A 27,460-nucleotide genomic window follows, 5' to 3' on the forward strand; every position below is an offset into this window, starting at 1 on the left:
GTCTGCTCTTTTCATTGTGCATACAATGTGATTGCTGGTTTGACACTGCAGGCTACACTGGTTTTATGAAGGATTAAATGCCACCTGAGACATATTTATCCTAAATAAATCACAAATGGTAAACTGCAGCATGTCAGTGTCAACACCCTGTACTGCAGCAGAAAGGTTAGCCATACAGGACTAAGCACAGCAAAGAATTAGCATCCAAGCTGCAAGACCACAGGGCTACAGTTAACAGGAGAAATGATCAAGAAGAAATATTTCCACTGAAAAACATTCCGGTTTTTGAACATCTGTGAGAGTCTTGCAGAGGGCCATCATTTTGTAAAGGTCACCTTTTTCCTGATAACAAACGGGAGTTGATCCTGTCACTGTTTGCTGAAGACAGTATTTAAGAGTAAGTGAACAGCCTGTCACTTTTAAGAAAGATGAGCAAGTCAAACTCGGCTAATTATGAATCTCGATGTCTAACTTGAAATTTAGTTTTTTTGGGGGTTTGACAAAGACACAACCTTAATTCCTGGAAAATAATAAAATTTTAAAAAATAATAATAAAAAGAGGTGAAAAGACATCAGGATCCTCCAGCCCCAGAATGAAGCACCTTTTCAAAGCAGCTCTATCAGAAAATACATTTTTAAACAGTTGCTTCAGGAAGGAACTATTGTTTTACCTCACCCCAACTTTCGTACAGTTGATAATTTTAAGATATTAAACGTGATGGGAAACCCAGTTATCTCTAGAGTCAGCCATGGCTTATGCCCTAAACACTTTCACAATTATATTAAGCATGCATGAAGCACACTTGAGAAATTAGATTCTTTTATCTTTATCTATCTAGCAAACTAGAGAAAGGAAGGGAGGAAAGAGAAAATGCCCAGACATAACAGATAGCATTCGTTTGCTCCTGCTGAATGCCAGTTCTGTTTATTGCTTAATATTAAAAATCATGATGCTTCATTTTAATGCTAACATTTTATTTGAAAGACGAAAAAAATAACCCCCAAACCTTGCCAGTTTATATTTTACATTTTTTTCAAGGAAAAAAAAAAAAAAAAAAAAGCAGTTGTATCATGAAACAGATCTTTTCAACATGAACTTGCATTGAACAATTGCAGTATATCCACAAGTAAATAACTGACATTCTGGACTAAGCAAGAAATACAAGGTCACCTTTTTTTTTTCTACGTGTCAATTCAGTGTCAGAATTTTCTTTAAAAACTCCCATAATGTTTCAGAAGTTGCTCACAACATGAACTGCAAAATAATAATTTTATATGAAGCACTATTTATAAGAAAAAAAGAAACAAAACACTGACAGTGACAATATATTTTTTTCCCCAAAAACGCACATTTCTTATGTAGGGCTCCCATCTAAAATTAAGTGGAAGTTACAGGCAGCAAGTTCTTCTTTCTGAATAGGTATAATCAAGACTTTTATGAAGTGTAGCTTTATTGAGATGTTCTTTAGGTAAAGTCCTATGTGATACCATGAAAGACTAAGCTACTATGAAAAATTTGACTGTAGATGCAAAAAAAAAAATACTTATTTTGATGACGTATTTTCAGCCAAGGATATATTTAAGTAAGGTTCTAGAAAACAAATGCCACCTGTTCTTTAAAATATAGAAGGGCACCGATTACAGTATGTAAGCTTACCTGATCACCTTACTATTTTGGGGTTTGTGGTTTTTTTGCTGATTTATCTGTTCACAAAGCATACACATAAGTGGAATTATTTTACTCCTGTGATTATGTTAGAAAAAATGACAGAAGGCAGGGAACTACCCTGTGACATGAAATATAAAAAAACAAAAAAGAAATTACTTTTTGGGGGGGTGCTTTTTATCCTCTTTTGTACCCTAATATGTTTGGTTTATAATAATCCCCTATAATAATTCTTAGCGCAGTTGTAACCAGTTTGTAATACCCCTTTCAGTGAACTCCTAGTAGCTGATGGCCACCTCCCACAGGGTATGCACTTGTTACCTGGCTGGGAGGCTGTTGTATTGAGAAGGTTTCACTGAAAACATTCCAGGAATACAGTGCCTCCATGGGTCTGGTAATTTCCAGCTTTGCCCTGCATCAAGCCTAGGAGATGAAGCTCCTCATGCTTCTTGCACTTCATTATCATCTCTTTGGCCCTGAATTACTTGTGAGCCACCCTCAGTATAAATGACCATGCTTGTTAACTGCTCTCCTGCTCTATCAGTAGATATAGATTCTGCTTTTATAGCAGTAGCAGCTGGCAAAATCTCTGGAGACCCAGCTGTCTCTATCACAGCGTGTGAGTACACACCAGGCTCATCCTGAATGTCTGGTGGCAGCTCTGTGACGATGTAGTGGGTTGCACCTTCAGAGAAGTCACCATCAGAACCCTGAGCCATGGCTTGAGCTATTTCTTCTGTGACAATAATCTGTGATATTTGCCCATCTGACTCAACTAAATCCATGTGTTCACTCTGGACACTGAGCGTGTGGCTACCAGCTTCCTGCATGATTATCTGAGAACCTTCTCTGGCTACCATATGCACAGTCCCTTCCTCATTTACAATGACCTGAGTGACACCTTCTTTCATCAGCTGGTCAGCTGCAGCTGTATCACATACAGCAAACTGAAATACACCTTGGACCATCTTCTTGAAGGCAGCCTGAGCTCTCTCCTGAGATGCAATTATAGCTGAGGGGTGCATGACATGTGTCACCACTTCCATAGGTTTGGTATCTTCCCGAGTCTCTTGAACTTCGTGGAACATTTGTATTTCCTGTCCCCCGGCATCAGTGGGAATGCTGGGCATCTCTGCATTTGGCACTTGCAGGAAATCTTTATGAGTAGACCTGCATCTGTCAAGGAGTCCAGATTTGTTCTCCACTTCACCCAGCTCTGTTACAGCACAAAGCAGGGCATCTAGTGCTGAGGAGGAGTCTGGAGGGTGGACTGTAGCTTCAGAAGAATCTGAAACTTCTTGTCGCACTATCTGCTGCAGTACAGCACTTCCAGAGTCAGGAACTGCATCGATTTGTAGGGCCTCCTCCATATCAGTTCCTGTTCCTTCAACCACTACCACCTGTGTTGCACCATCTGCTAACTGCTCAGTAAGTATCTGTCCTGGAACCATGCTGCTCACGTGTGACCCATTTTGATTTGTAGCTATGACTTGCCCATCTTCTGTAATATGGACCACCCTGGCCATCTGACCAGCCATTGCTAGAGTCTGCAGGGTGGCTGCTGCTGTTTCTTCCACAGAGGCATCAATTGCAAAGTCACCATCGTATCCTTGAATAATAATAACTTGCTGGACTTCTTCAGGTGACTGCAGCTGTCTTCTGCTGCCCTGGAAGGCCTTCTCTTTTACAGGAGAAACCTCTCCCAGTGCTGCTGCAGTGAAAGGACTCGTAGTTTCCACAAAGGTTGCTCCTTGCCCCTTCAGTCGGCACTCGTAGGACTTGGACACGATGCCTATGAGAAAAACATGTGCTGTTAACATGGAATAATGAAAAATATCAGTTCATTACTTTAACAAATTGTAGCTTAAATGGAAAAAAAAATTTTTAGGTTTCGCTGGCAGAAAACACAGATAAAATGAGCAAGTGAACAAAACCAATTTGCATGTTTTCCAAATAACATATTTACAGGTTGAAATAATTGCTGAGTTTAACAATTCTGCAGCCTATTAACAATTTAAATGAGTTTTAAAAAATATTCTGTATAAAAAAGCCCAGATAAATACAGTATACAGTTAAAAGCCATCAACAGATCCTTTATAGAAGATCCTATCAGCGATATTTCAGTACTTCGGTAATGAATTTTAGGATCGTATATTACATTAAACATATCTGGGTGTGAAAAACTGTGGCTGATCTTCTTAATACCCTGCTTTTGCTGGCGAGGTAATTGCCATGCTGTCATTTTGATGCCATTGTCTTCCCCTTCATTTCCCACCTAGCATCTTATCCAGCACACCTAACTGACTCAGTCACTAGCCTAGTTACCCTGAGAAAGCACTCAATTCTCTTCTTACCCTAAGCAGGATATTCTATAAAATATCATCCAGAGGAACCTCTGTTCTCAACTCAACTTCTTAATTATTTCTACATGAAAGCAATCAACAAATCAAAATGCCTGTAACCTGCATATTCCAATCACTTGCTCTGTCACTCGTTATCCTTTTGGGTCATTGAGGGTTTCCCTCTCAGCTCTCATCACTCACTGTAAAGCTTCAGCAAGGCACATGGTGACCATAAATGCACAAAGTTTATGGGACCCGGACAGACTGGAGAGTTGGGCTGATTCCAACGGGATGAGGTTTAACAAGGCCAAGTGCCGGGCCCTGCACTTTGGCCACAACAACCCCATGGGGAGCTCCAGGCTGGGCACAGAGTGGTTGGAGAGCAGCCAGGCAGAAAGGGACCTGGGAGTCTGGATTGACAGGAAGCTGAACATGAGCCAGCAGTGTGCCCAGGTAGCCAAGAAGGCCAATGGCATCCTGGCCTCTATCAGGAACAGCGTGGCCAGCAGGTCCAAGGAAGTGATTCTGCCCCTGTACTCAGCACTGGTGAGGCCACACCTCGAGTCCTGTGTCCAGTTCTGGGCCCCTCAGTTCAGGAAGGATATCGAGGTCCTAGAGCAGGTCCAAAGGAGGGCAACCAGGCTGGTGAAGGGACTCCAGCACAGATCCTATGAGGAGAGGCTGAGGGAGCTGGGGCTGTTCAGCCTGGAGAAGAGGAGGCTCAGAGGAGACCTCATCACTTTCTACAACTCCCTGAAAGGAGGGTGTAGCCAGGGGGGGGTTGGTCTCTTTTCCCAGGCAACCCTCAGCAAGACAAGAGGGCACGGTCTCAAGTTGTGCCGGGGGAGGTTTAGGTTGGACATTAGAAAGAATTTCTTTACTGAGAGGGTGATCAAGCATTGGGATGGGCTGCCCCGGGAAGTGGTGGATTCTCCATCCCTGGAGATATTTAAAAAGAGACTGGATGTGGCACTCAGTGCCATGGTCTGGTAACTGCAGCGGTAGTGGATCAAGGGTTGGACTTGATGATCTCTGAGGTCCCTTCCAACCCAGCCAATGCTATGATTCTATGAAAGTCAAGCCCACCATCCTCACAGACTCAGGGTTGCCTTCACATTTTTGGGAAGACAAAACTGAGAACATTTTTGTGAATAGCTTTGTGGATGCCCATGGCGGAGCAGCTCTAGCACTTTCTGCCTGTGGCTGTACCATCCTGCAGGTGCTGGAAAATGAGCTTTGGACCACAACCAGTGCACACGCTCTCTGGTTCTGGGGCCCTGGACACTGAGAACAAGGTGAAGGTCTTAAGGGAGATGGACCTTGGGAAGTTCGATTAAGTCAATGCTTCTGAGACTACCCACACTGTCGTTTAAATACAAACTAAAAATAAAACCTCTGGAAGCATCTTATTGCATCTGGTAGCATCTTATTGCTAACACACATAGATATGGCCTTACTTGGTTGGGATAAAGCAAGCAAGAATTAAAATTTACTCTTACAGTCAAATTTCAGGTATTTTCCAGGACACTTCCAGTGAACAGCCTGCTCTGTTGAACTCAAGAGGCCAAGAATATTATACAAAAGCTGGTCTAAGGGGTATCTTTCACACAAAGTGTACAGCTGTCAGGCCCTGATCCCAGAGAGAACTAAACTGGGTTCTGAAAACCAGAGACTCAAATTTGCTTAAGGGTAAGTTCACACTTAGGAGCTGTGTTACTCTGAGACTGAGTACTTGGCATCTTGCAGCCTCTAGCAACTTGATTTGCTAAGGTGCCTATATTCCAAGGAGCTAATATTCCAAGATAACACCAATGATTAAAAGACTGAGGTCTTGATGGCATCTGCCTGCCTGCCTGCCTGCCTGCCTGTCTATCTATCTATCTACTGTGACGAACAAGAAGTAGTTTTGTTAAATTAAAGATTTGCATATCACCTCCACAACTCTAAATTGATACTACACAACTTTCTCCATCTTAGTTTGCAGAGCAGGTTATCTTTGGAAAATAAAATTAACAATTTAAACCATTAGAGTGTTTCCCAGTGAAGCTGCATGATAAACCTGGCACATGCAATTGAAGTACATTTTGTCAGGTATAAGATAGGAGGAAGCTTACTGTGGGGTATGACTGGTTCTTATCCCCACTTTTCCTGTGCTCTCTGTAGGCACTGACATTCACAAGACCCCCCAAAGAGCAGAAAAATAAGAAGAGGGAATCAACATAAAATGACAATTATCTTAGCTCCTCCGCATTTTATAATAGAGTAGAAGTAATTAATTCTCTCAGGAATCTTGCTTTGTTGACATGATAAAAGAGGAGCCTGGCAGTGATGTGGCACAAAATCAAAATAACTCTACAAATCATGCATTTTCCACTGGATTTCAAAATCAAAATAACTCCACGCTCATAATTTTCACACACGCAAGGCAAAATCATGACATCTTTCCCCTAAGATCATGATAATTTATGTCCGGGACACAGCATCACTGCATTGAGGGAAAGCTCTGGTATGGGGAAAGGAAAGAAAAAAGGAAATTTGTCCTGTTTTCATCTCCTCAAATAAATGCTGTACCTGGGAATCTGTGTAACTCCAGTCTTTACTGTGCAATTGAATGGGAAGTCTCCTGGGTGAAGAGCTACCCGGTGAATCCCTCGCAGCACTGATAATTATGCCATTCTGACTGCTTACTTAATCTATTTGAATCCAGAGGTGAGTTAAGCCACTTCCTGACCATTAAAGTAAACTACATGGGTAAATACTGCTGTCACTAAGGGGTGTGATGAAGCTTAACTACACCAACATCTTAACCTCAGCTCGGTGCAACCCCAGCTATTCCATCACAGTTCATAAATGCGATTGCAGGTCCATCTTTTGATTCAGCAATTTAATAACTTCGAGTGCTGTCAGTACTGCTTTGAAAAATGGCTCCTATAAAATGTAACAGCCTCAATCAGATTGTAAAAGATTCACCCGCTGAAGATTCTTCCATTTCAACTATAATGAATTAATGTTGAGCTGTGTAGAAGTTCAAGTGTCATTTAAACTAATGTGAATCTACTGTAACTTTAAATTTTAACTGGACTATGACCAAGAATTTACTGGGAACATCAACTTCAATTTTAGTGATTTTTCATGGTAAATATGAATTGCAGATTTTACTGGTTCTCTTTTGTTTGAACAGTGAAAAGCCACGTAGGGAAGATATTTAGAAAACAACATATTTTGAGGCTTAGCTGCTATTCTGACTTGGGAACAGTGCATTTCTACATAGGACTACTGCTGCCCAATTCAACATTTGTAGGAATTTTTATGTATTTAAGGAATATGTCACATTACTGGACTGTATGTAGCAACAGATCATGTTGTCCTACTAAATCCAGCCTGTCTCTTGGCCCCTCTTAAAAACGGGTAAAGAGAAGGGGTAAGTGTTGGCTGACATGGCAAACATAAGCTGCAATACAAGCCTACATTAATATTAGGAAAAGTGAACTTGTTGCTGATTGTATGTCATTGCAAATTAAAAAGATACACAAATAGGCATTAAAATGACAAAATATAACGATATGAGAGCTCATATTCAGACAATTTGTAAAGAGGTGTTTCATATCTAGGGGTGCAATGATCACAGAATTGGTCTCTTTCCAAGAAGTCTGTCATTTCAGTAGAACCATTATTTATCAGTTGGAGTCCTGAGCGACTGTTAGGTTTTTATTTGAAAATGTCAGGATTTTTTAGACATTAAATCCATATTTGCAGGTTATTTTAATTCTCTGAGACCACAAACTCCTGAAATAGGGCTGAAAGAAATGCTTTGATGTTTAATGTGCTTCTGGGAAACTACAAATGGAGCTTAGTACCTTTTCCCCTCTCTTTTACTCAATACCTGACTTTCTTTTGTGTGTCTGTTTTATTCCTTTGTTACTGTCATCATTTGTTCCCCACAGAATAAATACCTTATTCTTTTGTTAAGCTTACATTTAATTAAAATGTACAGGATTTGTGCAGTAAACTCGAATGAAACAAATAAAACAAGGGCCCCCTCTCTTGAAGGCATACGTTGTGAATGAAAAATGTCATTACAGACTAAAAAATTTTGCAGTAAACAGGGCCTACAGAGAGAAGTTTCCCCCGTAATGACATCCATAAAATACACAAATGGCACTTTTAGTACCATCCTGAATATGGCATTTTCTGTGCTCTACACACAATCTAAATGGTTTGATCATAGAGCATAATACTCCATTGGGTTTATAGAACAATCAATGTTCCATAAAATGATGTATTTATCCAATAGTAGGCTCAGCAGTTACTGGTGTATGACATTGTAGGACACTGGCTTTGTACTGTTCAGCAGCACACATGCTGGCTGTAAAACTTATCTAACACTACTTCAACAACTTCATCTCATCTGTGTCAAGTAATTTGTTGAAGCCTCAGCTTGGTTTAAAAAAACTTGTAATAAAAATTCATAGAATTTTCAGGAGAATGAAAGCTGATGACAATGGAGAGGTCACATTGTGGCGCCACTCGCGGGGTCGGGGGTCAGCTGCAGTTCTAAAACAGAAAGTAGATTTCATGCATCGTGTAGCAGATAAAGATGGCATTAAGGAGACTTGTCTCAGAAAGAAATGCGTAATGCGTTAGGAAAGTCTGGGCTAATATTATATGTAAAGCACCACTTTGCTCTCTGCCAGCAGCCTCTTTAGAATTCCAACCCTTCCCCAAAAGTTGCAGCAAGCGGCTGTGCAGGGTGAGGCCAGGCTGAGGCTGAGGATAACCTTCACCAGGAGCACCTTTAGAACAAAGCAGAAAGTCAGGAATGAAATAATCTCCATTACGACGACGGAAATGATCTGCATTTATGCAGCATGCTCGGACCAGCTATTTTCCCTCTTCTGCAAAAGTTCTAGAAGGCCCGAGTTACAGCAACTTAGCAAAACAATGTTTTGTATTTTGATGATTCGGAATGTTATTTATTGAAACACCAATATTTGGTTTCTATTAAATGCAATGGATATCAAATTAAAAGAATGCAAATAAACATCTTTTTCAACTAAATACAGCCTTGAAGGAGAGGATAGATACAAAACATTCCACTCACATTCAGAATCACTTGATTAAGCAATTTTAAAAATTTTTTGTTTTTTATTTTATTTTAAAAGTTATTGTCTATGTGGTAGTACAATACTTTCAGTGAGTTCACCACTCAAATTCATAAAGAAACAATTTAAGCCTTGATCAAGCTCCAAGTTTCCACTTTGCTCTTTTTAATTTCCTTTTTTTTTTTTTACTTTTTTTTTTTTCTTTTTAGATTATTTGTGTAGTGACCTCTAATTGAAGTGCAGTCTAAGAACTGTGGTGGCATAATGTCACAGCTTGGGGATTTTCTTGATTTTCAAAGGCCATAGTAATAAGCCCCATTTTTATCTGTTCCTTAACCATAGTAATAACTATTCTTTTGCATTTATATTTTTTTTTCGTGCAAGTAATGCATGGGCCAGTATTTGCTAAACCAGCTACTTAAACTACTAAATAAGAGCTTATGAAAGCTTATTCATGTCTTCTGCTGAAGGAGAGAAAACAGGATGAGTCAAACATAGAACTGAAATAAATCAGCAAGCCAAAATGGCTCTGTCAGACCTAGTATGTCCACAAAGGCAGCAAATATTTGTAAAGCAGTACAAATAAGTATACCTATAGGGGACTTAACCAGATCCCTTAGAAACACACTAAAAATTTCCACCATTGACACAAAGTACATAAATCTCTAGAGATACCAATGCAGCAAGGGTTTTTTCCTTTCAGTATATTCTTACTGTAAAAAAAATACTTAAACAATAACAATTCCCAAATAGTGCTAGCAGTTCATATTGTACTTAAAATCCAGGAACATCATGTTTCACTGCTGAAACTCAAAACATCCTTGGCTTCCAGCTTTGTCCTTAACCACTCAATCATGTTTAGAAACTTCAAGGTCTTCTAAGAAATGCTTGAATAAAGGATGAAGTTTTAACCTTTCAGGTATCTTAAACAAAGCAGCAGATGTCCTTTTAGCTTCCTTAAAATGTAAAAGGAAATATTTTTGTAATTTTTTTTTTTTTTTTTAAAAACAGAGTGATATTTCTTGCTTGTTATTTTTACCTCCCACACCTCAGAGGACTATGACAACGGCAACAGAAAGAAACAAAAGAAAAAACAGCCACCAAAATAAATAGCTGAGCCCTTCAGTAAGAGTCTTTAGGCAGTTTGTTTGGTTTGGTTTAGTTTCCCTCCAGTGTCCAATTAACCTTTGGGAAAAGGCCTTCCCTGTGAAAAATTTCAGTTTCTCTTTTCATGCACTCAAGGTCAAAAATGAACACTGTAGAGCCCAGTGCAACAGAAGCTATGCAAATAGAAACCATGTAGACTGAAACTCCCCTTGAAGATGGCAAAGATGTGCAGTGTTAACTTTTTTTACAGATTTTACAGCTGCCCAGCCTGCCCAGTAACTGGTAATGCTTGGAGACTGCTTCTCCTTCTTACCTGCTTGCCTCCATCCAGGATTCTCTACTCAACTCCTGTGTGTCAGCAGAAACCTCCATGTGGCAGATCCAGCAATTAGGAATGCAGATGGAGTATTTTAGCTATAGCTCTTCCAGTGTAATTTCACAGCTGGAGATGAGGGCAGCCAGCCTGGACACTTCTTGGCAGTCCAGCTTCAAAGCTACACTGGTTCCCAGTTTGGGAAAAACCGACATGGATACTACATGGATGCACTTTTGCTGTTTTAACCCTTGCAGTGCAACTGGAAAGCCCATTTTTAGCACTTCTAAGTAGGAATACAAATTTCAAGAGGTACTGGTTGTGCTTGGTGAAACTGGAGAATTTGGTTTCCCAGTCAGGCAGAACATATAGTAAAAATAATATGTGAATGCTAATAAGAGAAAATCAGTGGGAAAAAATCAGTAGCTCTGCTCATAAGGAAAATTATTTGGATTTCTGAAATAGATCTAGTCCCATACAATAATTGTTTTGTCAAAAGAAAAAAAAAAAAGGAAAACAAAACCCCTTTTTGTCATTATTATCCCAGCAAGAGTTTTTTGGTTTGTTTTGTTTTTTGTATTTTGGTTTTTGTTTTTTTTTTTCAGAAATATATACATATAGATCCCAGTCTTATAAACATTTATTTATCAAGAGTACTGCTTACTGCCATAGTTAGCCTCAATAGTCTCAAAGGGACTAAACATGGTAGCTTGCATTATGCATTGTGTTTGCATAATCAGGCCCTTGGGATTAACAATTCTGGAAGTGCCTCGCCTTCCCTAACGTTTGATGTACATATATGCACTAGAGAGAACAGACACTTGTAAGGGATACCTAAAATAAAACATCATGTTATTAAATGATCAAGCAGAAATTATATTCTTCTGCATACCTATCAAACTGAGAGTATCTTGAATATCCTGTGTTTATTTATTCTGATTTATGCACCCATTCAATAAATAGGAGCACCTGTTCTTTGCTCGAGGGCACATCACAACCTGTTTGAAAAGCACAGCATTTTTTAGGGGGACTGCTTGGGAGTAACAAGAATTAGTAAATTTCCCCTAGTTCTTTTTGTTAGTTAAGAGAGCAGAAGCTACCATTTCCAATGTGATAGTCATATCTGCATTTCATTTATAAATTCAGCTATGTTGCAGTGTATATTCATATCTTTCCAGAGTAAATTACAGGAAATAACCATTTGTCTTCATTGCAGACACTTTTGTATGTACAGTAGAAAACAAACCTCTATTCAATAACTGCACAGAGGCACCATTAAAATCAAATTTACAGTAAACAGAACCTGCAGCTGGGGTAAAACACTAACTGTTAGTATTTTAATTATCAGCGAAGCTTTCGGAGGTCTAACATCTGCTCATAGCCAAATGACAGCAGCTGTTTGTGTACACTTAAAACAATGTGAATTTCTTCTATAAATATTAAAATGAATTGTATGTTTTGTGTTCACTGTGGCTATGTTCCTATTAAGCTGTTTCAGTATAGAGAGTATTTTGAACTTCTTTCTTGTGGCGAATTCCTAAAGGGCTGACCTCTTCAAAAGAATGAGAGGCAAAGACAGCAAAAATTCTTGAGTCTGTAAATTGAAAATGTTTAGAGACAGTATTAGAGGTCACCCTCTGCCAAGATGTTGCTAGTAAATGCTAACAAAACATCAGCAATAAGTTCTGATCATTGCACACTGTAGTAACTTCAAGGACAGCACTTCTCAGCATGCAAGGTGTCAGGAGTCCATGGGATGGCTTCTGTCAAAACCTAATGCTCATCTATTAAGTAAAGCAATTAATGCTCTATCTTATCCGAAAAAAAATACTGTTTCAATATCCAGATAGCTGTGTAGGAGATGAGTGTTCTCCTTCATCAGAATCATACTAGGATGAGCCCTGATACATATGATTAGCAGCAAAAAACTGTCGGGAAGAAGGAGCTATGTTGGGCTCAGTTAGGAACAGTTCATCTTGCAAAAAGGGGGAGATTCATAACTTAATTTTGCAGGTTTTTTTACCTGGACACTGACATACAGTTGATATTTTCCTTTTTGTCTCTCACCTACTGGGAATTATAGGAAAGATACTGGAGGAGAGATGTACATCTGGATAGAGGGTAGAGGATGGTACAGCAGACACTGTACCAGTGGATGGTACAGCAGACACTGCAAGAGAAAGAGCATTGCAACCAGTTTCAGAAGAACAGAAGGGAAGGTTTTCAGTTGAAAAAGATCTCTCTCAAATTTCTTTTGCTATACTCTATAGCATCAAATGTAATGCCAGTGGTTAATAATATTTATATATTTTTTGCAATAGTTCTACAGTTGGAAAGGACCACTATTTAGTCTGAAAGCTGTAGGACGTGCCAACCTGTACTTTGAAAAAAACAAGATTAGACACTTCAGCCTTACATGTGTAACTACAGCCTAAGATCAGCCACCAGTGCAGCTGTCCTCAAGCTGGTACAAAGCATAAGATGTAGGTGAATTAATTATGAAAGTACTTCCCAAGCTTCTGATTTCTCACCCCAAAAGTTGGTCTTAGTGCAAGAGATCCAACAACTTTTGACTCCTCCCAGTAAGGAAGGAACAGGGCTGGTTAGAGGTGGTACAGTTGCAGCACAGAAGCCTGCTCATCTGCTGGCCCCTCACTCCTCCTGAGGCACTGACACCATCAAGGTGCCCCAAATAATGACCATTGGATTGTGCTGATTCATCAGCAGAGAGCGTCACAGGCTTAGCTGTGATGTGCCAGATTTACTTGGGAAGTATAAAGCAGGGGTACATGCTGGTTCTGGGAGGTGGGAATAGGGAATAGACACTGCAGAGACGGGGTACTACTTTTATAGCACTTTCATGCCACTTTCAAGGGTCGAGTTTGTGGCAAAGTCTTCTTTTCATGATTCACCTCTGGTGAAGGATGGAAGCAGCATGTTTCCAGCATATCTTCAAAGAAGGAGCTGTTCATATAACTGACCCTTCTGCTGGCAGAAATGTATTTTCAGTGCAACTCATAGAGAAGTACTTAAATGAGCCCTCTTCCACTGCCAGTGTTAGAAGGCACAAGGCTGTATGGAGATAAAATGAGACATAAGACACCAAAGGTTGTCTTTTCTGAGCCATCGCTGAGCACTACTGAAGCAGGAATTGCTCAGAGGGTGTGTGTGCCAGGGCTGCATGGGAAATCCAAAGTGAACAGTTCCACACTGCAGCTCTGCCCAAGTGCTCAGAAGCTCCTTATTCAAGATGCTTCCACTCTGCTGTAAAGTTGTGCTTTCATGCTCTAAATAATTTTCGTACTACTTTGACTCTGTCGTCAAAACTACTGAAACTGTTAGTTAGGTAGAGGTAGAAATCAGCAGCTTTTAGATGGCATACAGAGTTAATACTCTATTGGGAGGAAGTGTTATCGTGATTACAGAGAAAATCAGGATGTAACCTAAGTAAATACAAAAATAATGCAAGATTCAACTTGTGCTACTGCACACTAGCACTTGTTGAGAAAGTAAATATGCAAAAATGACATTCAATGAGACAGAAGTCCCTTGAGAACTGCAATGCTGAAGAAATTTAGAATGACAGTGTTCATCAAATTACACGTGAGTTTATGAAAATATAAAACAGGAAAAGAAAACAGACCAAAGCAATTTTTAATTGCACATTCTGAGGCATGCCTGCTACACACTGCTCTAGTACATATACAACTGAATTATGTCTTGATCTCCATAGGGGAGAGATCTTGACTAAGGAATATTCAGAACAGTGAAACAAGAAATAACAGAAGGCTGATTTTAATGGAAATATTAAAGGTGTGCATATTCTGGCTACATATGATGAAGAGGGAGGAAAATTTTTGTCCCTTTTGGATCAGTATAATCTGAGTCTGATGAAACACTAGAACATTCATGCCATACTGCAGAAGACTTTTGGACATGGTGAGCAATGGAAAGCCAATTCAGCTACCTCATCCACTTCCAGGTGCCAGGGTGACAAAGCTCCCAGATGGAAGGAACTGACTGCAGCGTAGTTAGAATGTGATTTAACCTGAGTCATCTCCATTTGTACTGCAAATCCATACTATTACAGAACAGCCCAGTGAAACACAGCATGTGATGCTGCAGTAACTACTTAGTTCACTTTTGTAAACAACTCCATTCTGAACTGAAGTTCACCCAAGACTGTGGCGCCTTCAAAAGCCAAAGAATTTGCAATGACTGTCAATCATATGAAGCATGAATCTCGCTCAGATATGGACTAGTAAACAAGCCTTGCCACTCTGTCAAGTCATTTCATTAGGTATTTTTATTTTTTTCCTTCCTGGGGCACAATTTAGACTCAGAAAAGAGAGACTATTTTAAAACTTGTTAGTGATCACATTTTTCTAACCTATTTTAAATGCCACTTAGGTCTTACTTCTGATAGCACTCGTTCAAAGATTTATTATATATATCTGTCTACAACTGAAGCCAAATAATGCTTAAAAGCATGTTAATTAAATGGTGCCAGACGGTTTAAAAACACCATGGTTCCTAGTACACTTGCTTGTGGTTTGATGCACAGTGCAGTAAATGCAATTTTTATCCTGCTTTTACATAGGGCCTGCTTTGGCATCGTTAGTAGTAACATAAGTGGACCCCAAGCACTTTTAGTATTGTTGAAACTTAGTTCACATTTTTCAGTGCAGTAAACAAAATTGCAGAGGAAGTTATGATCATTTTTGTGAAAGTGGTAAAGCTTGTGATATGCAAAAAGACAGAGACCAGATAACACCCCCCACCACAACAAGCCAGAAGCCTAGAGCTAGATACCTGGAAGACCAGATTTTCAAAAAACACTGAGAAACTAACAACTCCTGCTGACGCTTACGTTAAAGGGTTCTTATTTCAATGACTATTTAAAAAAAAAATACTTCTTACTCTTTTTCCAGCTACTGAAGTTAGTGGACTAACAGTCTCTTAACTTCTGGCACATAACAGACAAAATGCAGAAGAGGACCCATTGTGGTCTTTTGTGCCAAAGATGGGCAGATTAAAGAGCTTGTGAGCAGCCCGTGGCATCACAGGTTGAAACAACTGCTACAAGTACCATTTATGGCTTACTTAGAGATTTCATAGCTATATCTTCTGGTATAATGTTCCAGTGCTCCAAAACCAGTTGAGGTTTGCCATTTCTGTCAGTGTGTCTCCAAGATACCCTGAGACACTTTTCAACTGCTTCTACTGCAATTAAAAGACTAATGATACTATTTTCTTTATAAAAAGACAATACACATATAAGAAAGCACACAGACAGAACACAAATGCTATCAGTGTCCAGAAGAAAAGCCAAAAGAAGTAGTTTTCTTCCAAATGTTATTTTTTGGGGTCTTTTTCAAAATATTGTGAATTTATGCAAGATTTTCTGGGTTTTGTGCCCAAAGTTAATTCTGCCTCAGTGCAGAATTAGGAACCAAAATAAAATTGGCTGGCTTTCCACTACTGTTGGGCATAAGCACAAACAACTGCAAACTGAACAGAACAAATTTCACGTCTAATAGCATTTATCTAATCAGGTGTTTCTAAAGCTGTATCTTCTGAATTGCTCCCAACTAGTAATATATTTATCTCTAAATTACACCATAAAATGAAAAAGCATTATTCTAACTTTTCAGGCAGAGAAGTGAAAACCAATAAAAAATGTGTTGCCAAGGTCACACAAGAATTCCCAGGTATACTGAGTCTTAGCTTTATGTCTTAATCACAGCATTATCATTTCTTAGAAGAGCCTATTGTCAACTCCAAGAGTTGAGGTACTCCATTTACCCCCAGTGAAGTACTAGTCACATCATTGCAATTTTCCTGATAATGCCCTGTCAATGAATCAACCCCATGTTCATGAGCAGAGAGGAGCTCAGTGTCCATGTATCCTATAATGAGGAATGCTGGGCTGCAGCCTCTTCTGAGATTGTCATAGGTGTCCACTGATACCATCTGCAATTACAGATTTTTATGAGTTGGAAACTGGTTCATTATGAAAAAGACTCGAGTCTACCAGCTCATTTCACAGATGTCAGATGGTAGACTTCTTGATCATCACAATTCATGAAAGTGCATAAGAAGAGGCCTGTAGTTAGACTTTTGGGAATTAAGCATATAGCTAATGCTAAGCATAGGTTTAAATGCTTTTCCAAATTGGCCCCTCAGTTAGCCCCAGTCTGATACTCAAAACAGAGACTTAGGCTGTTTAATTTCTGCTTTACCAGGGCTAACCCAGCACTGCTTGTTCCCAAAGAAACAGTCACAAAGTTATCTAAAAATCACTTTTTCCCCCAGCCAAATATCTCTCTCTCAGATTGATTTCAGCCACATCCTAACTAAGCAAAATGTCTGTATGAACATGTTCAAAAGTATCAGCTGAATTCTATTTTGAATTGTCACCTATGCAAAGAAATGAATAAAGACATTAATTTTAAAAGGCTAAAGAACTTTATGTATGATTACACATTTGTGAAAGTTTTAAAAATAATATTATACCAAAAAACTTCATTGTTACATTTCAAAAGAATGTGTAGTGTAGAAAACGTTGCTGATAAACCTTTTTTTTCTCTCACAGAACACTCTCTCATACATACATGTCTTTGCACTCTGAGACAATGATACATTCACATTAAAATCTGGTAACTATCCACTTAAACAAAAATCTTACTATCAGGCAATTCAGTCTATTTAAGAACCCAGAAATTAATATAATTTTCTAGGTACTGAAAGAAGTATAGATTTCTTCTGTAGCCATCATGAAATTAAGCAGTTTGCTATCATATTGCCACATTCATCCCTCCCAAAATGACCCCGATTCTGTTGCAGGTGAACCCTGCTGCATCTATTCATTCTCTTTTTAACAAGAGACTACACAAAAATTGAAGCTAAGAGCAAGACAACTTAAAATATTAAATGCAGGCCGTAGTGATGCTCAAAGCTCTGGGTGAACTTTGATACCCTCCAAACCGATCGGAAGGTGCTGATGACAACCTCTGTCATCCTAAATGTTAGAAAACCTGCTTACCTGAGAGGCTTCCTTTCTCCTCATGCAACTACCTCAAGTGGCAGTGACAGACATGCTCAAGCCATGGCATCTGGCCTTTCATATCTTCCTTTCACATCCTCCCTCTTGGTCAACTTATCACATGAACACTTCCCCTCCCACACATGCACTTGGTACCCCTCTACCTCATTAAAAAGAGAAAAAGAAAAAAAACAACAAAAAACCCCAGAACAAAAGCCCAGTAACCATACAAAAATTATATTGTAGATTTGTAGATTAATGGGCTGATTCTGGCATCTCAATTCAAATGGATTTACAACTACTGTGCTTAGCCCTGTGTGATTTCAAATAGAATTACTTCTGATGAATTTGAATGCAAATTCACAAAGCATTAAAACAAACCATGTTTAAACTCGTTGGTTCATCAGATGCAAATATTGTGCATTAAGCAGGGAATACCCATTCATGAAAATAATGAAAACTGACACCAATATAATAAAATCATTACAGGTTTATGGATTCTGGGACTTAAACAAGCCATACCCTTGCTTCTCCTAACTGATTAAATGCTTCTTTGCAGTTTATGTTTGATCTGCAATTCAAAAACAAATTAGTTTAGTCTTTGAGCCCAGAACCTTGGAAAATTGCTAGGAGGTTCTACGTCGGATTCGTCTGGGGAGAAGGGCTGGGTAAGGAGAGGAAACTGTGGGGGCAGGGAAGGTAGCAGTGCAATTGAGAACAGACAGCACAGGAGAGGAAGCAGTCAGATAAATCGAGGCTTGCAGACTACCGGCAAGCATCCATAAACCAACCACGTGAATAGCATTGTGCAGAACAAAAGGCAATGATGATAAAATTGGGCACTTTTGTTTTACAAAGCTGGCACAGATGGGTCTGTCACACCATGTGCTTCATTTTCATGAAACCTCAACCACCTTCACTTTCCATCATGTTTGCAGACGAGGGGTCTAAGTGCAGTAGGGCAATGGATTGCTAATTATTTCTGGGATTGTCCCATGGCAAGCAAGCAAAAGCTGATAAACTACGTCTCTGGAGTCTCATCTAAATAGTGCATATAGCCTGGGTTTTCCATTAATTCCTCTTGTCTAATTATCATGAACAAGTTTTCATTTTCAGTTAGATGACAACAACCTAACTCAAAAGTTTCCAGTAGAATCTCTGCATCTAGATACCTAATTCTTCTCACAGTGATGAGGCTTAAAACAGCAAAACATTCCTCACTGAGGCATGTAATGCTGATAATGCACTCTTTTGCTGCTCAGTCTATGCAGTATAAAAAGTTCTTTGCTGTATCATAATCTGTTCCAATTTGTGTATAAATAGCACTTGTAATAAAAGGAAACAACATCAAGTTTTACTTAAGTAAGTGCTCCAAAAAGAGGATGGGAGATAATGTAGCTAACACACAACAATAACAACAATGAAAGGCAACAGCAGTAGCTCTTCCTCAAAATAATTTTGTTTCTCTTTTTTGCATTCACACACACATAAAGTATTTTAAACCAAAGTATTTTAGAGATTTATGTGCTGGAATGGTTTGAGGTCCATTGGCTTTGTAGAGTGCAGGTGCCATGTAATTGTGCAGCAAACAACAGAAAGCCCAGCTTTGGAAGCAAACCTCTCCATAATTTGGAGTGAAAAGAGAACTGGCTGTGAGATACTTAAGATCTACATTTTCAAATGCAAGGGCCTTGAATGACATACTTAAATCTGTATTTAAAAGATCGTTAGGCATTTCTATGAGGCAACATGCAACACACTGACAAGGTAGCTGACATGGCCGCAGGGGATATGAGCAGCCCGTCTGTTCTACCCTCGCAGCAATCCAGCACCCACTCTCTCTATCACTATCTCTATCTATCTATCTATCTATCTATCTATCTATCTATCTATCTATCTATCTATCTATCTATCTATCTCTTTTATAAATCCTTACCTCCCTGGCAGATCAAGGATTTCCATTCCTATGACAGTCCTGTGGTTTGTATCTAAGGCTTTTTTAGCTCCAGTGCACAGTACATGGAACAATACTGGTCAGCAGCTAAGAGTAAAATTTTGGCCACATTTAGAACACATTCAGACAAAATTGTCACTGATTCACTATGTGACAAATATAGTTTTGGATTAAAACAAACCAAAACAAACCAAACCAAAACAACAAGCAATCTGGCTTCTGCTCATTCTTCATTTAATGCCAGTGCTCTGAGATCCATCCTGGCTTCCAATTGGCATTAAGATGCTGGTTAAAATTCCTGTATTGCCTGGGATAGTCAGAGACAAAAATAGCTTCTGATTACAGATATTTTCTGTGAATCATGAGACAGGTGAGGACTTGTTTTTTCCTCATGACCTATTGGCTAAGGTCTTGAGTGCTGCTGAGAAGCTGCTGTTGCATTAATTAAAATTTGTACTGGCTGAAGTGATAGCTCACAAAACCTTGACTTTAAGAGCTGCTGAATACTAGATTAAACTCAACTTCTCAGTGCTACATGCATCTTCTGTTTTATTCCTTTTTTCTTTTTCTTTTTTTTTCTCTTTTTCTTTTTTTTCACTGCATGAATGTGGAAGAAGCAAAATACTCAAGCATAAAGGACCACCTTAATATGCATTAGAATGAGATGTACCGGTATGTAGTAAGTGCCAATCTAAGCACTCGGGATATGGAATTAGGACTCTGCATATAGGCACTTATTTTAGAAAGTGGATCTCAGAGGATATGTAGGGTTGCCCACTTAGCTTGGAAAACCCTGCTCCAGTTTTAAAAGCTACTTGTCACGGCAGAGCAATTTTGAAGTAAAGTGGTATGTTTGGTGGCCTCATTTGCATGACAATGCCCAGAATGCTCTCCTAAGTCACAGCTATTTCATGGAAGGACTGAGGCATTCAAGCTCTGAGAATAAACCCAAATCATGTGGGTGTACCGGTGCATATAATTTTAATACTTCCCCCAAATTCGTGTGCAAAAGGTAGAACTATTTAAGTGGGTAATCATTATAGGTAATCAAACTAACCTGTTTGACATCAACATTTACTAGAGATCGAAATTACACGGGGTAGTTTGGCAAGTCTCTAACACATTCCTTGATTAGCTGATCACCTTGTACCCACATGTATGTGCTTTAGGTGTTGACATCAGTCATCAAGGTTTCTGTGAAGAGCTGTCCCAATATACTAACAAACAATTAGAAAAGATAAACAACTTAAAGCACAAGGCACAGATATCAGTTAATAGTTCATCCGGACTTTCCTTGTCTCCTGCTCTTCCCTCCTCCTTTCTCACAGCTTACAACATAAAATAAGTGCACTACATCAACTTACACTGCAGTATAGAATATCACAGTCTGCTCCACTGTGTGGATTTCACTGCTGAGAAGCTGTAACACTAATTGTCAGTTTCCCACGATCAAAGTAATTTGGTTAAATAATTGGTTTACATTTACTCTATTTTATTTGCCTCACAAAACTAAATGTTATAACAAAAGATCATCTGAAGAGGGGGGAATATTGTGAGAACACCAATATGGTGCCAACATATGGAGAAATACGTGTGTTTTGTGCCTATAAACAATGACATGAAGCTTCAGCTGGTAAGAGAACAAAGCTTTACACCGGAGTTAACTTAATACGTGCATGCTGGTGTGTGTGTATATATGAGGGGTGAAATTGTTCTGCTACTTGATTTTGGCACTGAAATTCAACAACACTGTTTTAAACACAGATTAACTGGTGATCATTTATAACTTACTCTTGATGGCTGATAAATGACGGTGGTTTTTTTCCATGCACTTTATCAGTTACATGAAGACTGCACTCACACGGGAAACAATGGCTTTTCTATACCTAAAATCAGGTTGATGACATCATGATAACCCTTCAAGCCATTCTTGGCTTTTCAAATCTTTTTCTCTCTTTTGTTTTATATAATATATGGATTTGACCACAACTGTTACAGCTCCTCCCCAGATGCAGAAAGGGAATACAGTAACTAGGTGCCTGAAGCAGTCGACACATGCTGTTTCTTTTAACCTCCCTCCAGACTACCAGGCGTGAAGAACGGCTGAAACATTTTCCTTCAGCCACCAGAGCAGTTCTTTTTTCCAAATATCATGAGAACAGATTCATTCAGAAGCGGCTGCCATTGGAGCTCCTTCGAAATTCTGCCAGAATGGCTTAAACTCAAAAGTAATTAAAAGCCTCTGAAAAACTCATAAGTCAAGGGAGTGGCATAACACCCATTAATTACAGTACTCAGTGATGTCACACCTGTGACTTATTAGAGGCTATCCTGAAGTGGGTTCAGAGCTACTCTTCATAATTCATCATAGAATTTTGAAGACTGCCTCTTGAAAAGCAGTATCTAACCAGGGTGGTATGTATTTAACAACAGCTGATTGCAGCATACAAAGAATAATATGGTGGCTTTCCACTGTAGAATTACTGCAGATGAACACAAGCTTAAATACCAAACACAGCACCCCAAAATGGTGCACCTGCAGTGGGACCACAGCTCTGCGATAATCAACTGGTTTGACTGTAGCTCTGTTAACTTCTATCAACAGTCAGCTCGAAGAAGGACAAAAAAAAGAACTTCAAAGGATGGATGTGGTTGCTGTTTTTTCCAGTGGGTCTTAATTCTGACTATTTTTTAATCCTACTGTTGCAGTTAGAAGGTCTACATGCTTTTGTTAAATTATACTTGGGTGTACTTTCAGGATTTAAACACTAATAAGGAAAGTTACTTGAAATAAGGAGGGCTTGTTTTTTTTCCATCAGTCCTCCAATGCTATTTTTGCTAGAATATAGGACACATTGTTTATAGAACATTAAGTTAAATTACATAGAACAAAACTAAATTCTATTAACTTGCAGTAAAATTATTTGCCTATATTAGACAGTAATTTACAGAAAAAATTGTAACATTTCTTCAGCAGATTAAAACCCGCAATTTGCCTTTTTTTCTTTGTCTGTTTTGAGTTTAAATGGAAACAAACCTTACAGTATAGAATTGGCTTAAGGTCACCTGTCTACAAGGGATTACTGTGTAGTTCCTTTTATATTTTTCCCCCTGCTAGTTTGAGGGACAAAAGGGCAGCAGTACCCTAAGGGCTTTTTCAAATAACCTCTTTAGCAAATAAAGTCATACCCTATGTATAGAGGCCATTTCATCCCAGTCCCATGGGCTGCCTGTAGGGTAAAATACTGATTTTTTCTGGCATATGTCAGTGAATGTGAAAAAGAGGACCACTACTTACAGAAAGTTAAAGGCTGGATGAAAATGTGAATTTCCTTGATGTGCTAATTTAAAATGTCGTATATTGAAGCTGATGACATCAGATATAAACATCTTAAAGAAATACTGGGATACATTTATGTGAACCATACAGAGAATCAAGTACTATGGCTTGAAAATGCAATAGATTCAGTCTATCTGAAATCTTAAACAAACAAACAAACAAATATATTTTTCCATGGGAAAAATAAATAAAATTAAATTGGACCTGTTTTTATGGATCCAATCTTATGACGGTATCAACTTAACATTACAATAAACATCTCTGAAATCAACTGTCAAGAAGGCATCTGTTATGTTTATATAAATTGCTATTATTGATGTTTTTATTGCTGCCCCCCAATTCTGTAATTGGTTAAAAGATAATGTGCAAACCCCAAAACTTTCAAGTATTCGTAAGGTATAAAAGAATGGTTTTAAAACAAATGATTTGACAGCTGCAAATGCAGGATAACACCTAGTTACATTATAGAAACAGTGTGGATAATTACTTTTTTCAAAAGGAAAGACTCCACGGACCATGGTCCTGTCTGAATTTCCCTGCAGCTCAGATAATGTGCAGTAATACAAATCCTGTTGTCACCTCAACCTAAGTCTTTTTATCATCCATACATCAGTAAGAATGATGAGAGACGTCCCATGATTCTAACAGTCTTCCTTTGAAGGATCCACATGTTAATTACTGCACTAATTATGGTTTTTGAATAACTAAATGAAGTAAGCAGTCTATGGGAGGTACAGGCATAAACCTAAGACTGAGAAAATACTAGTTACTGAAGTCATCAGTGTAAACTGACACATTGAACATGCTTAAAAGAAGTAGAAGAAGTAGATTTTAAAAGACAAGCATCTTCAATAATTAGGGTTCCACACAGGAAAAGAAATGTTATTTCTTAATGGCAAGTGCATTTAAACTGTTATCTAAAGATCTGAAGGTAAGCCTGCTTAATTCACTGCTTCTTCTTTTGTTATTAGGAAAACATAATTGTTCCAAATAATTAGCAGTAGAGTACATCACAAGCTGACAACAAAATTATAGAAATCTTCATATTCAGATCCGTCTAGCTGGCTATTAGGAACAGTTTCTGATCATAACCCATTAGTTGAAGTGCTGTGAGTTCTTGATTGCCACCAAATAACCTCAGATATCTGCCTAAGTTAACAGCCTCTATTTATTCAGAGTTTTCTTGACAGTAAAAATTGCTTACGATTTTTACAGCTGCCACACAAAAGAACAGTATCGGATGTGCATACTTGAAAGATTAGGTGATAAAATAATTGAAATGTGGATTTTAGACACAATTTTAACTCCTAACTTTCTAAATGAAAAACAGCTAAGGGATTTCAGTGTGCTAAAATGGTACTATTGGCTTTCCTGTTTATTAAAAATTAAAATGAATGCATTCCAAATCTTTCTAGTTGTGATGTCCATGCTAATTAAATAAGATTTGTTTGAGGTGATTTTTTTTGCATAACAGCCCTATATTTTCTTTTTTTTTTTTCCATTGAACATCGACTAATCAGCAGCTAAAAATTTCTCAGTATATTTAAGCTCAAACCTTTATATTTTGGTATTTCTTTGTGAATAATGCCAGGACACAAGCAGCTGTTAATTAATTTCTTAAATAGCCAACTAACATGGATAGCACCATGGCAAAAGCTGCCAGAAAGTGAGGCATATATTTAAAAGACACTGACAAATGATTCTTCTGACAGAAGTCACGGCTTTACCTCCAAAAGGGAAAAAAAAACCTCACAGCAAAAATTCACATACACATGGTGAGGAGGAAAGTGTACTCTCTTAGTTACTTACCCAGCTTCAATAAGTGGATTATTGATAATGTAATACAGAAAATGAAAACTTGTTTAAATTTCCAATCTAATACTTTAGTTATCTGTAATGCTATTTGAAGCTGCTTTCAAAATGTTTTTCTGTGATAATAGCTTGGTTTATAAACCTACAAAGCTTTATGTCAAATCCCATGAGGGATAACTTTGATTACTAGAGTAATTAATGATGCTGGATAGTAATATGGATTTTCTGTTAAGATTTGAGTTTGAAGTTAATTAGTCTCCACATTATGATTTGCTGATTAATTACAGATATTTAGGTATAAAGAGAGATGTTAATTATTAATCTAAAAAATCATCTAGTGTAATTAACTAAAACTTTGACGTCAGTCACCACTCTCCTTGTATGTAACTTCCAAGGTGCCAATTCTATGGAGGGAGGCACAGGCCTCCCCAGTAGGTAAAGAGAAACTTCTGCAATGTTTTTTGTGTATATAATATAATGAACAAATTCTACTCTTAATTTGTCAGGACAAGCCACCCACTTTGAAGCAGGACAGTAACAATTCTCACTGAAGCACTGATCTTTCATTGCTTATTCTCACAATATGCCTCAACACAGGGGAAAAAAAAAAATGTGCTATAAAAGGAATTCAACTGTGACTCTTAACTGGGTGTATTCTTGAAATCATGTCTTAACCTCAGAGCTATGATGTTCTTCTGACTGATGGGCTTTGTCAGTTCCCATGTTAAACTCCGGAGTGAGCTTCTGCATTGCTACAGATATCTGTATTTTCCAGAAGCAGCCTTTAGCAGTGCCAACAAAATACTTGAGCAAAACTACCAATTAATGTAATAACTCAGTTAGAATTTGAAATAACCCTCTGTTTAGAAAGAAACCCCACCTTATCCCCCCCAGCCCTTTCATTCTCATCTTCAAGGAACAAATCTTACTGTTACTGTAAAAGGGGGGAAGCTGGTGGGGGGGAGCGGGGGAACGCAATTAAGAAAAAGGGTTAAACCAAAAAGCATCAGCAGCATACCCATGTCCTGGAATTTACCCTACTAACACAGACTCTGAACAGGGATCTGTTTACATTATCTCTAGATCATCTTGACAATATTTATTCTCTATTTACCTAAATGAGGCAATATGATGATATTTATTGCTCAGAATGGCTAAATATAGACTTTTCCTGAGCACTCAGTACCATAGTGGGAGGTTTTGCTCTAATCTACATCTTTAAACTGACAAGCTGGAGCATTCCTAATGAATGCCTCTTTTCATCTGGATGTCTGTGTGTATTTGACAGTATAAATATTTAGCAATATCGGAGTCAGCTTGTGATTTTACCCAGATGGACTGATTGATGCCTTGGCTTGACGTTGCCAAAGACAATCCATGTAGTTATATAAGCAATTTCCCTCTTACTTCCTAAGAAGCAATTAGGTGGCCAAAGGCAGCAACCCAAAAATAGTGAGAATACTTCTGGTATCAGCTGACAACTCTGAGGGATAAATAAAATATGGTACTTAAATTATTACCACTTTACTTTCATGAATCATGGGATTAAAGCTTTCACTTCTAAAGTACATATAAATTGCAGGGTTTCTTATGTCTGTAATTTGCAAGAATCTAAGTTAAAATACCAGCTAATCAGTCAACTCACATTCACCTTGGGAAAAGTACCACCCTTCCTTGTCATTTTTGTAAATTGCATGCCTAAACACCAATGTTATTTTCAGGGGGAAAAAAAAGCTTGTTGTCAATAACATATATTGCAGTCTAGTTAAAACAACATTTGTTAAGGTTTAATCGCAAATGCAATCTGCTTCTAAAGTTTAGACAGAACGCTCAGAGAAATTCAAGGGACAGATAATAAATCATTTTCTCCTATCTTGGGTGTGAACAAGGTAGGCTGGAGTCTTGCAGGTGTGCTGCCCTATTCTCCTACATGTTGCAGACTCTTGTTAGGTTTTTCCATAAGCTGATCAAAAATAGAGGGATTCCAGCAGCTGAGAAAGAAGGAATTTTTGTACTACCTGACTTTCCAGCTGCATGAGCTGCACTTTTCCTGTCATTAAAGACTCCCAATCATTTTATTCAGTTTGTATCTTTGGCATACACTTTGTAATTCATAACGTGTCTGCGTGACAAATTGCAGCACTGAGAAGTTTTAGCTGAATTTCATGCGCAAACATATAAAAATATCTGAATACACAAAACTCCTGGATACTGAATGTCAGCTTTACATTAGCTATGCACTATTTGTCCGTGTTGGTTTTACATGGTGTAAGATGCCTGCAATGATTATGTCATGTGCTCTTATGCATGTTAGTGCTTTGGGGGCACTAACAGTTGCACATTATTTTTGGCAACAGTAAAATTCACATCTCTGCTATGCTGTTGATTCTGCTCCCCTCTCTACACACCTTTAGTTTCTCTGTTTTCTATTAACTCATCCCAGTCTTTGTATAACCCATGCAATAACCCAGGAGAAAGGGCAAAGAAGACATTATTCTTCTTGACACTAATACCTATAGATCCTGTTCTGCAGTGATACCTCTCCCTATCACAAAGTATCTCAGCTAAGAGATTCTCCAAACTCATCGTTAATATATTCCACAGGCAAGTGGGACACAATGCCCACTGGTAATGAGACACACACAACACAGCTTCTTGGGGTCTGACTGCCTGTCTGTAATGTACAGGAGCTTTAAGGGCAGTACACATCAGCTACAGCATGTTTGTCTGAAAGGCAGTCTCTCACTTACCTGTTTTATTATTATTCTCTGACCAGCTA

The 27,460-nt window shown here is 38.5% G+C and overlaps 1 protein-coding gene across 2 annotated transcripts in view; it reads right to left on the reverse strand.

Moving 5' to 3' along the window:
- Positions 1-954: 954 nt before the first annotated feature.
- The window catches only part of ZNF407 (zinc finger protein 407), a 347,438-nt gene continuing 320,932 nt past the window's right edge, over positions 955-27,460 (reverse strand). Inside the window, exon 9 of one of the 2 annotated variants that reach the window (XM_071737036.1) lies at positions 955-3,458. In XM_071737036.1, the coding sequence (XP_071593137.1) occupies positions 2,107-3,458 (1,352 nt within the window). In that variant the 3' untranslated portion in view covers positions 955-2,106. The remainder of the gene's footprint in view (positions 3,459-27,460) is intronic. The other variant, XM_071737037.1, reaches the window with a different exon arrangement.

The sequence above is a fragment of the Heliangelus exortis genome, chromosome 2 (genome assembly GCF_036169615.1).
Source record: "Heliangelus exortis chromosome 2, bHelExo1.hap1, whole genome shotgun sequence".
Lineage (NCBI taxonomy): Eukaryota > Metazoa > Chordata > Aves > Apodiformes > Trochilidae > Heliangelus > Heliangelus exortis.